At 38.8% G+C, this 14,905-nt stretch overlaps 1 protein-coding gene across 1 annotated transcript in view; it reads right to left on the bottom strand.

Annotated features, from left to right (window-relative positions):
* LOC103609360 (amyotrophic lateral sclerosis 2 chromosomal region candidate gene 11 protein-like) overlaps positions 1–14,081 on the bottom strand; it is a 49,191-nt gene extending 35,110 nt beyond the window's left edge. The window contains 4 exon segments of the mRNA XM_008593688.1: positions 3,771–3,850; positions 5,233–5,301; positions 11,505–11,667; positions 13,939–14,081. Coding sequence (XP_008591910.1) covers positions 3,771–3,850; positions 5,233–5,301; positions 11,505–11,667; positions 13,939–14,081 — 455 coding nt within the window.
* Positions 14,082–14,905: the final 824 nt, after the last annotated feature.

Genomic DNA, 14,905 nt, shown 5'->3' with positions numbered 1-14,905 from the left:
GGGGGGGGGGGGGGGCGGTGGTGACAGAGTTTTGCTCCAAAATCCTGAGAGCCTGCCCTGCAGTTCCCATATAGGGAACCTGCCAAAGTCTCCAAACAGTATCCCTATCTGCCACAGACATGTCAGGCACCATTGAATCTGTTGGATCATATGGCCCAGTGGCAGAGCAGCTTGCATAGCAGCCTGGACCTGTTGCAGAGACTTCTCTTATTCTGGGCCTCACTCAAAACCAGATGCTTTTGGGGTCACTTGGTAAGTAGGCCAGAGTAACACACCCAAATGAGGAGTAGGTTGCCTCCAAAATCCAAAGAGGCCAACTAGGTGTTATATCTCTTTTTTGTTTGTAAGAGGGGCCAGATGAAACAACTTATACCCTCACTTTAGAAGGGATATCTCAACATGCCAAACACCACTGGACCCCTAGAAATTTCACCCAGGTAGAGGGCCCTTAAATTTTTGCCAAATTTATTTCCTACTCTCTGACATTAAAGTATCTTACCAGTAAGTCTAGAGTAGTTGCTACTTGTTGCTCACTAGGTCCAATCAACGTGTCATCAATGTAATGGATGACAGTGATGATACCCAGTGTGATATCTTGTGGGAGGAAAAGGTGATCAAGATCCCTGGGAACTAAAGATCCTTGGGAACTAAATTATGAAATAGGGCTGGACAGCTGATATACCCTGAGGTAAGAGAGTGAAAGTGTACTGCTCACCTTGCCAGGTGAAAGCAAACTGTTTTTGGCAGTCTTTATTAAAAGGTATGAAGAAAAAAATGCATTTGCCAGATCTATAGCTGCATACTACAGGGGATATGTTAATTTGCTCAAGCAATGAAACTATATCTGGTACAGCAGCTGCAATTGGAGTCATCACTTGGTTAAGCTCACAATAACCCACTATCATTCTCTCAGATCCATCTGTCTGCATAGGCCAAATAGGCAAGTTAAATGGAGATGTGCTGAGAATCACCACCTCTGTTTCTTTCAAGTCCTTGATGGTGGCACTAAGCTGTGTAATCCCTCCAGGAATGCAATATTGCTTTTGGCATACTACTTTCCTAGGTAGAGACAGTTCTAGTGGCTTCCAGTTGGCCTTTCCCACCATAACAGCCTCCACCCCACAGATCAGGAAACCAGTGTGGGGATTCGGTGTGTGCCACCTGACCTCCATAAATCCTCCATAAATCTGATTGATGGACCATAGTGACATTCAGGGTCTCCTAAAATTAGTGCTAGTTCAGAGCCAGTATCCAGTATTTCTCAAAAGCCCTGATGGTTTCCTTTTCCCCAATACGCAGTTACCCTGGTAAAAGGCTATAGGTCCCTTCAGGGAAGGCTTGGAGAAAGATTAACAGTATACATTTTTGGCAGTGCAGTAGGGTCCTTCTTGGAGGGGACCTGGCCTCCCCTTCATTCAGGGATTTCTGGGTCTGTAAACTAGCTCAAGTCTTGGAATTGATTGAGGGGCTATGACTCTGTTTTAATGATTCAGGTTAGACATTCGTTCACTCAAGCTAAAACTTTTAGGCTCATACAGATTAAGTAAGAATTTAGTAGTCTTCCTATCTATTCACTTCTAGGAACATCATGATCAAGTAGCCAATGCCATAAGTCTGTGATAATCAGACTATTCTGATTGTTGCCTTGACTTTACTGTCCATTACGGTAACCACACCCACCTTGCCTTTGGCAGTTAAAGTGCCTTCACTTTGCTCCTGCCAACTGGGATCCTGCTGCATTTAGGTTTCCCAATCCAGTGACTATAGTTCCCACATAAGGTTTGGCCTACGAAGAGCTCTTTGTAGGCCACATAAGGTTTGGCAATCACAGAGATCTTCAAGGATATTGGGGCATCCTTCACAAATTCATTTCTCATAGTCATGGTAAAACGTATGTCTTCTGGATGCTCCCAGAGTGAGTTAATGGTTCATGTTTCAGCTGACCAACTAAACAAGGTGTTAGAGCTATTTCTAACTCTCCAAGCTGCAAAATTAAATGCAGAATCTCTTTGTGAGCCCATATCAGTAAATTCAACCTGACCCAACTTTATGTTCCTTTCAGTATTATCTCATATCCTTAATATCTATTCTTACACATGTTCTCTAGATTTCTATCTGTATAAATTAGAAAACTCAAGTTCTACTGAAATTGTAGCACATTCCTAAGGACCCAAAAGTGTAAAATTTACTCACATTCAAGAAGTATAAATACAATGATGACAATGGTAATGATATAATACTTATTACTTTTATAAGTAACTAACAGCTAATTAAGCAATTTACTATTTGCTACCATGTTCTAAGTGCTTTACATGTAATTTATTTAATCACCATAGTAACTCAATTGGGTACTTTTTATTTTTATCCCAGTCAATAGATGAAGCACAAAGGGCCTAAGTAACTTACCTAAGGTCACACATCTAGTACATGGCGTAGCCAGAATGTGAACCCATGAAGTCTGACTCTAGAGCCTGAACTCTTAATCCCCATATCTTGCCTCTGCCTACTCCTCCAGCTCATCTCCCATTTTGTCCTCCTTGCTCCCATGCTCTTAGCCACTCACAGTTAACTGCTCAGAATTCTCTAACACAACATAGCCTCCTATGGCTCCCTGCTTTTACATATGTATCCTCTTTGTGGAAGGTGTACACTCGCCCTCCAAAATCAGCCAGACACATTACTATCATTTTTTTCAAGTCTCACTTTAAACACGTTCTTTTGTGGATCCTCACTTGACAATACTCTCTTCCCCAGTTCCCCTTAGAAGAATTAGAATCTCCTTGGCTGGTTGTCTTGTAGTTCTTTAGGTTTGGCTCTAGGAGGGCTCTTATCCTATTTGCATTATAGTAATAATAATTATTTTTTACATGTTACCTTTGCATTAAACCATGAGCAACATGAGGACAGGTGCCAGGTTTCATTTATCTTTACATTTGCAATGCCTTGGGGATATAGCAGATATTTGGTAAATATTTATTGAATCAATGAATAGAGAAGGAAAAAAGTCAATAATCATAAGAAAAAATTCACTTTACCATTTCAACAAATCACCAATATCAAATGGATAAAGTATATTTTTAGTGATAATACCCATGTTGGTGAGACTATAGGAAAATAAGCACTTCAGAACATAATTTCCATCCTATCCTAATTCCTTCAGTCTCATTTCAGATTTTTCTATATCTTATTCTTGGATAACATTATAGATTAAGTCTCTCAGGTACTCACTTTTATTTAATCTATTTTTACTGTTGAAATTCCAAGATTGATTAACATATTACATTTTAAATTACTTTTGGTTTGCTAATAACATTTTTCTACCATAGACTTTTTATTGGAATTTGGAAGTAACAATTAGAGTGGTGTGGAGGTAGAGGTAATGTTAGTATACTGCAAAGCAGAAAACTAACAACCGTTAGACACCCTGCTCATAAAAGTCCCTCACCTCTTTTCCCAAAAGGAGTAACTCCCTGACCAACTTTCTTCATTAGGCTACCACTCCCTTCCCTCCTTCACCCATGAACTTGGCACTCTCTTCTTTTTCTCATCTCCAGACCTCCTCACCTCCTCCCTCCAGAGCTACACCCAGAAATTCAAAATTTTTCCCACCTTATTAAGCAAAAAAATTCACTGCTCTCTTTACCTTGGAGTCTGGCCCATCCTGGCCATGTCCTAGGGGCTTCTTAAGATAACTATATGCTCTGTCGAATGGATTAGTTTTTTTAAATGTCACATTATCTGACCATATTAACGAGACTTAAAACACTTACGTCTCAGGGTCTGTTCTTTCTGGAGGTGGTGCAATGTTCATAAACATGGATGGCTCAATAATTTTCTGAAGAGGTTTTAACTGAAGAAAAATATAAGTATATTATAATACTGTTTAGTTACAATTACAATTTGCCCTAATACTACTAATCCCCTAGACTATGGAATAGACCTTTAGTGACCCCACATAAGGAGAAAAGGAAAGGAGAAAAGAAAAGAAAAGCTAACATTTATTGAGTACTAAGTATCTGCCAAGCATTACTGTACCTTTAATCTTATTTAATCCTCTCAATAAACCTATGAGGTAGAAAACTGTGCCTATTTTACAAATGATACTAAAGATCAGTAATTTATTCAAGGTTACACAATGGTGTGAGAGCCAAGGTTTGAATGCAGCTTTATCTGGCCCCAGCACAGTGCTCTTTTTACAGTATCACAATAGGGAAGAAGGGAACTGTACCACTGAAAAGAGAGTTGAACTTTTATTATATATCCCATTCTTTTCCATACAATACCTTCATTTCTTATTTTTTGTAGATTCTACCTACATAAAACAATACATGCCCAGTTTTATCAGAAAAGGATACATCTCCTTAAGAATTGCTATTGTTATGTTATACTTATATTTGGACACAAACCTGCCTCTGAAGTTGGTGCACATAAGCTATGACTATCACAAAAAAAGATTAAACAATTAAGGGTCCCTGCAAGCCTAATTCATGATAAGAAAATAAAGAAAACAGGCAGAAGGAAAAGAAAGAAAAATCAAGCAGAAAAGAAAAATGAAAAGCTATTCCTTGTGGATTTTTTTTTTTTTTTTTTTTTTTTTGGCAGCTGGCTGGTACAGGGATCTGAACCCATGACCTTGGTGTTACAAGGCTCTCTCTAACCAATTGAGCTAACTGGCCAGCCCCCTTGTGCCTTTCATCTGTATATTACATACTTCTGATTCGAAATGTATTACAAATCATGATATACTATAGGTAAAATTTAAAAACATATTATGGCGATTTCTCAGTTAACATAGTAGTAGACTTATTAAATAAGACTGATGTTCCTATTCTCAATCCCTAATTAAAAGCACCCAAGTCTACAAAGTTGCAAAAACTGGAAATGAAAGATTATATGCAAAGTATAGGGCCAGCCCGGTGGTGCACTGCTACAGTGCCCTGCTTGGGAAGCACGGCAGCGCTCCCGCCGAGGGTTCGGATCCCACATACAGACCGGTTCCCGCTCACTGGCTGAGCGAGGTGCGGGGGCAACACCGAGGGTTGCGATCCCGTTGCCGGTCCCGGTCCGGTACGGGCACGACACTGAGGGTTACGATCTGTTGCCGGTCACGAAAAAAGACAAAAAAAGAAAAAAAAAAAAAAAAAAAAAAAACTTGAAAAAATGGGAGCTCAGAAATGTATGATTTGACTGAAGAGCTACAACAGAACAATTTTTAAAAAGAGAAGAACTAACCTGATGTGAAAATCCATAACCAAAGTTTCCATAGGAAAACATAAATTCCACCTCCAGCCTGCAGATAAACTAAACGTGGCAAATTTATTTTATTATTTGATCAGAATGATATTTCAATGTAGAAGTGATAGCAAGTAATATTTTTACTTCACAAATCTGTAAGTTATAAAAGCAAAAGTACGAATCTTCTGATTTTAAGAAAAGTATTTACACAAGGAACTCCTATAAAAAACTACTGAATTCTTGAAACGTCAAAACTTTTTGTGTTAAAGTTAAGTAATATTATATGATTAAAATATAGAAAACATCAACATAACTGTTAATAGAATTATACTGAGATACTGACATATATACGTGTATATTCATATACGTATATATATATAATTTCAAAATTATTTACTCACACTCCTCTCACCTCCACTCCTATTTTCAGATAAAATTTTGATTTAGACAAGTGACTTCACCTCTCTGAATCCCAGGTTGCTTATGTGTGAAAAGAAGGAGGGTATCAGAAATAATGACCTCAAATGTCCGTCATTCTGTTTTTTAGGTTCCTTGTCCCCATTTCTGCTACTGGCAGCAGAAGTATCTCTGAATAAAAGATCAATTAATCAAGCCAATAATTTAAGTACTTAAAAAGAAATAAGAGTAATAACTGGAAACAACTCTTAGGAAACTCCCCAAGGGGAAAGATAATACTTCAATTCAGCAAGTGAGGCTCCTGAGACAATGCAGTCAAAGAAGCATCCAGAAGTATTGTACTCTCTCACCTCATGATTTCTAATTTTCTTTTCAAACATTTAACAGTAACATAGCAGCTTTAACAAAAAAGGTGAGGGTGAAGATTTTGTGAGCAAATATTATACTTTCCATTTAATACATTTCTACTAATTCAAACAGTGACTGGTTGAATAACAAGAATAAAGAGATGTAGGCTACAATGTTAAAGTGATATAAAACATTAATATTACATGTACACAAAACTTAGCAAGTTTCAGTAAATTTCTTACTGTGTTTTTATTCAACATTCCAAATTCCTCAGTAAAGCACCCTTTCTAGAAAAAAAAAGTATTAAATGATAAGTCTTAAATATATAGTCACTTGTGTATTTAACCATATATTATTTAAACCAAATTTATGGTAAAAGAAAAAAATCAGGTAATGATTTTTCAAATTCTAACTAATAGTTAAAATACAAACATAATGGATGTTCAGAAGAAGAAAATAAAAACTCCAGGTACAAGTAACAGAAATAAATGTTAATATTTACATTTATGTTTCAGACAAACATGTTCCTGCTACTTACAGTTACCCTTTCTGGAAGTCTTAGAGGAACTGCCATGCCCACACTCTTTTTGAGGGGTTACTTAAACATAAATCCACATGATAAGCTGACTCCTCATAGGACTGAATGCCTTTCTCATCTCTCAGGCACTGCTGGGATCTTCTAAACCATGTAAACCTTTGGTATTCTTGGTCACCATCTGTGGTCATCTCTATCCTATGAGTTATCTCACTTAATCCAACATCCCATGTCTCCCTTTCTTCCCTGCATTTTACACTGCTACATTCCATGGTAAACAAACAAACTTACATTTTTAACTGCTTCACTAAACATTCCTTCCAACTCTCTGCTTTACCTGAGGCCTGGCTCATCACTCAGGATATGCTCCTTCCTTTATAGACACCTCAAGTGAAGGTGCTCCTTCTCCCAAAGTGTACATATCACAAGGTCAGGAGGTGGAGTAACATCCTCCACATTACCTTCTAGATCATATTATTTCATGCACGTATAAAAAGTTTTCCTCTTTCAAGCCTCATTCTATCTAGCGATTCTATCATCTTTCAGACATTTTGGTCACTAATTCTCATTTGACAACCAGCTCACATTCTCTTTATTTCCAAGAACATAACAGTCTACAAGGACCTGTTTAATCCCTCTTCTCTAAGATCCTGGTGATACATTAAATGAGGGAAATAACTTAGGTGGTAATACAATATGGCAGACATCACACAGAATTAGCATATCATATATGTTCTTCACATAAAATCACAAGATTTCTCAGAAAATCCACAACTAACTGAAATTAATTCCCTTAATGATCTTGTCAACCTGCTTTTTATAGCCTCTTGCTCTTGGTAGCTTCTCTTCTCCCAAAGAGCGGTGGAGAAATACCTCACTGTTCCACGACTGTCTTTTTTCCCCTTCTCTTTTATAAACTGTCTGTGCTTTTGATCAAAGAAATCAACCTATTGATTAGTATCCCTCATATATAAGTAAACTTTCAGCCTTTTTTTTTAACTATTATAAATGTCTTTGAGTTATTTCTGGAGGTCTCATTGAGACCTTCCCAATTGAGTCTTTTCACTGGAGCCAATTAAAATGTCTACTTTGAATATGCAGTGTTTCCAAATCTACTGAGTTCTAGGCCTTCATTCAGCTCCTCCGGTGAGTTTCAATGTGTGGCAATGAGCTATTTGGCTCCTATGCCTTAAATTTGGCTCTGCTCTGCCCAAGGCAAATTATATGGCTAAGCCTGGGGTGGGGATGGCAGGAAGAGGCAATAGATTACTCTTGTGTCAATAGACACAAGAAGGTGTGATTCTTTGTAGGGTATTACTCTATAGATCTTTCACACCTTTGAATTCTTATTACCTTTCTCAAACAATTACAGTGGCTATCAATCTTTCTAACTGTTGAATTTATCACCTGGTCCTATGCTTCTCTGGTAAGGATTATAGAACCAAACTGTTTTTAAGAGTGGCTGTACTGTTATACATTCCAACCAGAAATGTGTGAATGATTCAATTTTTCAGCATCCTGACCAGCATTTGGTGTTCTCACTATTTTTTATTTTAGCCATTCTGATAGGTGTGTAGTGATACCTTATTGTGGTTTTAATTTGCATTTTCCTAACAGCTCATAATTTTTACCATCTTTTCATAAGGGCCTTTTTGTGTAATAAACACAAAGTATAGATCCCGAAATTAATCATCACATTCCCTTTCATAATCAATACAGGAATATTATAAATTCCAGTATACCTACATGCCTTAATTGGACCCTTAACAAGCTGGCCTTAACAATTAGCTAATATTTCTGATTTCTCCCAGATCCTGAAAGGAACCCAAGATGTATCAGGGATAGGAAGGAAAAGGAATTAATGATATAAGCTACAGGCCAATTATATTTTTTATAAAGCTATACAAAACCTATCATGTAATTTAATTAATTCAACTCAAGATCTTTAAGCTGGGCTTGTTACCTCACTTGGTTAGAGCATGGTGCTCATAACATCAAGGTCAAGGGTTCAGATCCCTGTAACCAGCCATCCATCAAAACAAACAAACAAAGAAACAAAACATACAAAAAAACACGTCTTTGTCCTCCATAATCAGGCCAATTACATTCAAAAAGCAATTGATACTAATCGGTAATCATAAACAACATGTTTGTGTCTTAGTGTATACCTGCAGGATAATTGTTGTGCAAGATAACTGTGCAATCAGATGGCCTTCCCATACTTTCAAACACTACCTGTAGTTTAGTCTGGTCATCAGGTCTTTCCAACTCATCCAAGACACTAGATTTTACCAATCTGCTTGAGGATTTCTACCCTGGCTAGTAGTTCCAGAACTAAAACAAGTGGTCTATAATCTATCCCTGCATGTGGCCCAAATAGCAAATGATATAGTTCAGGCTTTAGAGACCAAACAGATCACTATAAATTTGTTAACTAGAATCATCCTAGATAATACAACTGCTTTGATCTTTTACTATCCATTTAGAGTAAAGATGGTGCAGTAACCTATGCATCTTGCTGTACCTAGGTAGATACTTCAGGAAAAGTTAAATGATCAGTAAATTAAAAGGCCCTCATGAGAAGATAGTCAACATTATTAGCTGTTAGAAAAGTGTAAATTAAAACCACAATGAGGTATCACTACACACATATCAGGATGGTTAAAATAAAAAATAGTGACAACACCAAATGCTGATGAAGATGCTGAAAAATTAGATCATTCACACATTTCTGGTGGGAATGTACAATAGTACAGCCACTCTAAAAAACAGTTTGGCTGTTTCTTTTAAAACTAGACATGCAACTACCATACCATCCCAGCAATTTATCCAAGAAATGAATGCTTATGTTCAAACAAAAACCTGTACATGAATGTTTATGGCAGCTTTATTCAGAATAACCAAAAACTAGAAACAAACCACATGTCCTTCAATGGGTGAATGGTGAAAGAAACTGTGGTACAATCATACCATGGAATACTACTCAACAACAGCTAAAAAGGAATGAACTGTCAATACATGTAACAATATGGATGACTCTTCACAGAATTATACTGACTGAAAAAAGCCAATCCTAAAAGGTTACATACAATATGACTCCATTTACATAATATCCTTGAAATAAGAAAATCGCAGATGGAGAAAAAATTAGGGGTCGCTAAGGTTAAGAATGGGGGTAGGTATGGGAGGGAAGTGTATGTAGCTATAAAAGGGCAATATGAGGAATCTTTGTATCTATGGAAATATTCTGTATCTTGGCTGTAACAATGTTAATATCCTGGTTGTGATACTGTACTATGGTTTTGCAAGATGTTATCATTGGGAGAAACTGGGTAAAAGGTACACAGGACCTCCCAGTATTTCTTTCAACTGCATGTGAACCTATAATTATCTGAAAATAAAAATTAGAAAAGGCCACTTGGTTATTAAAGGTGGGCTGAACTGATCTATGGGCATTTTCTCCCATTAGGCCTGGGTGGAGTAGGACTGGATACAAAGTGGGTTCAAGACATTTATTTGAAATATTTATTATTCACAATATTATTATATTTGTGACAATCTCATAGTTCTTGCCTTCCTCTATTGTCTGATATACAAATGCTTAAATATTATTATACAGCCATCACCTGAAATAGTTTTTAATGTAATTTAATGAAATCACATTTTAAAAAATACCAAAGCCTGTATGGTCAACTTTGTACTTCTGGAAACTGAGTTTTGACCAAAAGAAGGAACTCGGGAATTCTAATATGGAAAATAATGCAATCCATTCAATCATGTATACCTATAGAAGCACACTGGCAGATATTACATGAAGAAAGCATACCTTGAACACACCAAAGCTAAAATCATAAGGCTTTTTTGGAAAATCCATAAATAACCAAAACTGTTTCCCCGATGACATTAACAAATTATATGGTCACTTTACCTAGTGTAGTAATTCAATAATCTAGAGACTCTTTTGCAGGTACGCATGTAAGGCATGCTCAAGAAAATTCACTACAGCAATACCAATAATAGTAAAAAACTGGAAACAACCCAAATGTCCATTAACAAGTTTATAGATAGACTGGACATCAGCAGCATGATGGAATAGAATTTATCCTCCCTTTCCCTCCCAAAGACACCAAGCAAACACCTACGTACCTATCAACTCACTCTAAGAAAAAGCCAGAATCCAGTTGAAAGACTCCTACATACCAAAATACTGAGAAAATATCCACATCAAAACAGGTAGGAAAAGTGGACATACACTCACAAACTAACCCCACCATAAGCACAGCACTTTACATTCAGGAAGGAAACCCCAATTCACAGCTTCTTCCCAAGGGGTGAGAGGCTCATATCACACATATAGTGCACAACTTTCACAGTTCCTGCTGGAGGGCTCAGCTCTTAATTTACCATGCCTGACGAACAGCAGGCACAGGGGATCAAAGAATTCCCCTCAAACACAAAAAACAAAGGGGACACAAACACTCCCAGCAACTGCAGCTCCTGGGATCAGCTCATCTTCCACCTTGCCCCTGGAAAGGGTATGGCCACTTTGTCAGCAGCACCCTGTTTCCCTGGCCTCTAGCAAGCCAGTATCTGGTAGTCAATGTAGAAAATAAAGAATAAACCTCCTAGAGCCCAGATGAAAGGAACAGCACTACCTCTCCCTTCTTCCCCAGCTTCCTCCAGTGATAATTCCAATCCATCCCTGGAAAGAGGTTGGAGGCCTCCGACAGTGAGAACGAAGAAACAACACCCACCCCCATGCCTTCTTCCCTGGCTGCTCCCGAGATAAATTTCTCCACTCTGTAATCAGAGGAAGGCTTGGGATCTCTCCAGGCCTGGAACAGAAAGTGGGCACTCCCTGCACCTTCTTCCTTGGCTTTCTTCAGCAGTAACTCCAGACCAGAAGTCTCCCCCTGCTAAGAGGGTATGAGACATCTGCTTGCTTAAACAGAAAGTGGGGACTTCTCACAACTTCTGTGGCTTGCTCCAGCATTAACTCCAGATCTTCAGACACTCCTTGGAAGTAGTTTCTGCAGACATCAAGCACCCCAACTTTTACAACCTTCACCTGAGGGACTGGCCCTAAATCATGTAGCTCTAGAAGTTGATGAAACTCTGTACTCCTGATTCTCCTAAACCAAAGGACAAGAAGGTGACTTTTAAACTTGCAAACCTTCAGCAGCTATCTGACCAGTTCAAAATGAGCAGTCTGATCAAGAGTATAGATATCTACCTCAGACCCTCTCTTTAGTGTAGGGCAGAATGAGTGGGAGATAAACTCTGGCTATCAGCTTTTCTGCAAGGAAAGAAGGAACTTCCATAAACCTATTAGTAGATTTTTCAACAGAAACCCTGAAGGCCAGAGGAAATGGGATAATACATTCAAAGAGCTGAAAGAAATAAACAGCTCAAGAATAATATACTCAGCAATCAAGAATACTATAAAATAAACCAATCAAGAATACTGTACTCAGCAATCCCATCCTTCAAAAATGAAGAGGAAATTTTAAAAACTTTATCAGTTGAGAGAATTTATCACCACTAGACCTGCCTTATAAGAAATACTAAGAAGTGTCCTTCAAGCTAAAGGAGAGGTTGCTAAGTAGCAACATGAAAATATACAAAACTATAAAATTCACTGGTTAAAGTAAGCATATAATCAAACTCAGAACACCCTTATATTGTAATGGTGGTGTGAAAATAAATTGTATCTCAAGCTTGAAGCCTAAAAGACAAAATTACCCAAAACAACTATAGCTACAATATTTTGCTAAGAAACACAAACTACAAAAGATAGAAAGCATGTCATCAGAAACAAATTGTAGTTGGGGGAGGGAGTAAACATGTAGAGTTTGTGCAAGTGATCAAAGTTAAGTTGGCCTGTCATTAGTATAAGATGTTTTATGTAAGCCCCTTTACCCACAAGACAAAAATCCTTAGTAGATATAAAAAAGACAGAAAAAAGTGATTCAAAGTATAACAGTACAGAAAATCATCAAACCACAAAAGAAGACAGCAAGAGAAAGAGAGAAACAAAGGCTCTATAAATTAACCAGAAAACAATTAACCAAATGGCAATAGTAAATCCTTACCTATCAATACTTACTTCAAATGTAAATCAATTAAATTCTCCAACAAAAGACATCAAGTGACTGAACAGGTTAAAAAGAAAACAAAGACCCAACTATATGCTGCCTACAACAGACTTATTTCACCTTTAAGGACACACAGAAACTGAAAGTGAAGGGATGGAAATAGATATTTCATGCCAATGGAAACCAAAGGAGAGCAAGGGTAGCTATACTTAATTCAGACAAAATAGATTTTAAGTCAAAAACTATGAAAAGAGACAAGGAAGGTCATTAGGTAATGATAAAGTAGTCAATTCATCAAGAGTTATAACAATTGTAAATATATACACACCCAACACTGGAGCACCTAAATATGCAAAGTAAATATTAATAGATCTGAAGGGAGAGATAGACTACAATAAAATATTAGTAGGAGGACTACAATAAAATATTTGTAAGAAACTTCAGTATAACACCACTTTGAACACTGGATTCAGAGTGAACATTTCAACATTGAAACTTTGAACATTAGATTCAGAGAGAACATTTCAACATTGGATTCAGAGTGAAAAACAATAAGGAAACATTTGACCTGAACTACATTTTAGATCAAATGACCTAACAAATAATTACAGAACATTGCATTCAATAGCAACAGAATTTCCTTCCTTCCTTCCTTCCTTCCTTCCTTCCTTCCTTCCCTCCCTCCCTCCCTCCCTCCACTCCTCCTTCCTTCCTTCTTTCCTTCCTTCCCTCTCTCTTTCCTTCATTTTTATTTTAACTTATCAATATACAGTGCAGCTGATTTTTGTGTCCCTTTTTAAAATTTTTTTTTATTATTTTTATTTTGTCAGTATACAATGTAGTTGATTATTATGTCCCATCACCGAAACCTCCCTCCCTTGATTTTTGTGTCCCTTTACCAATTCTTTTTTCCTTTCTCCCTCTCCCCCTTCCCCCCCAATCAATATCATATCTGTTCACTTGTCTGAACGAGTTCAAGGAATTGTTGTGATTGTTGTGTCTTCTCCTCCCTGCCATTTATTTGTTGGTATATTTAGAATACACATTATCACCGAGTGCACACAGAACATTCTCCAGGATAGATCCTATGGGAGGCCAAAAGCTAAGTCAACAAATTCAAGAAGACTGAAATAATATCAAGTATCTTTTCTGTCCATAATGGCATAAAACGGGCATGGAGGTCAAGACGAAGGAAGAGGAGACCTGCCTGCTGCTTTTCCGCCACAAGTAGAAGCAGCTTGAGGCCTGTGCCAGATGCAGCTGTAGCAGAATCGATGCAAAGGAATGGCTTGGAAAAGGTGTCTTTACCCTGCCAAGAACCGGGAATCTTCCCCCAACCCGCATGCGCGACCTGCCAGTGCGCCTCGGCCCACGTCGCAGCCACAGCCGCAGACGTGGAAACATGGAGGCCTGAGCTGGCGTGTGTCACCCTGGGCTGCAGCGGTGACCATGGCTTCTGACCCTCCACCCCCACCCGCCCGTCCCTGGAGCTAGAAGCAAATCAACCCACAGCTGAGACAGGGAGACGTCCAGTGGGAGAGGCAGAAGCTCCCAGGAGACCACACGCCCTGCGGGGCCGCCACTGCATGTTCCAACAGGTAGACTTCACTGCCACCACCCGGCTTCATTCCCAGCCCAGCCCAGTGTACACAGAGCGGGGAGACGTCGGGCAGGGGAGGTGGGAACTCCACAGGGTCCACGCTGCTGCCACGCAATCCAGCAGCCCGGCCCAATGTATACGGAGCACAGAGTCATCCAGCAAGGGAGACAGAATCTCAGTAGAGTCCACACACCCTGTGGGGGGGCCGCCACCACACGATCCAGCAGCAAGTAGGCTTCACCATCGCCACCCGGCTCCATCCCAAGCCCGGCCTAGTGCGCACAGAGCAGGGAGACATCCTGCAGGGGAAGGGGAAGCTCTGCAGAGACCACACACTCTGCGGTGCCTCGGCGCATCACAGCAGCCCAGGCCAGAGCGCACTGAACAGGGAGTCACTGAGGTAGCCATACCAAATTGGCAACCACAGCAACATCTTAGTCAGTCAATAATGTCAAACCTGTGGACTGTGAAACACCCTGCCACAACGAATAAACATCAAAGAAAAGATACCAGAAATATGAAAAAATCAAGAAAGTACACCACCAAAAGATACTAAATCTCAAGCTCTAGATCCTATAGAACAAGGAGCCCTTAAAATGACTGACAAGGAATTACGAGTGATAATTCTAAGGAAACTGAATGAGATACAAGAAAACTCAGCTAGACATCACGATG

This window comes from Galeopterus variegatus, unplaced genomic scaffold (genome assembly GCF_000696425.1).
Source record: "Galeopterus variegatus unplaced genomic scaffold, G_variegatus-3.0.2 Scaffold9526, whole genome shotgun sequence".
In the NCBI taxonomy this organism is placed as follows: domain Eukaryota; kingdom Metazoa; phylum Chordata; class Mammalia; order Dermoptera; family Cynocephalidae; genus Galeopterus; species Galeopterus variegatus.
Note: the sequence above shows the minus strand (reverse complement) of the source record. Positions and strands in the feature narration are given on the sequence as shown.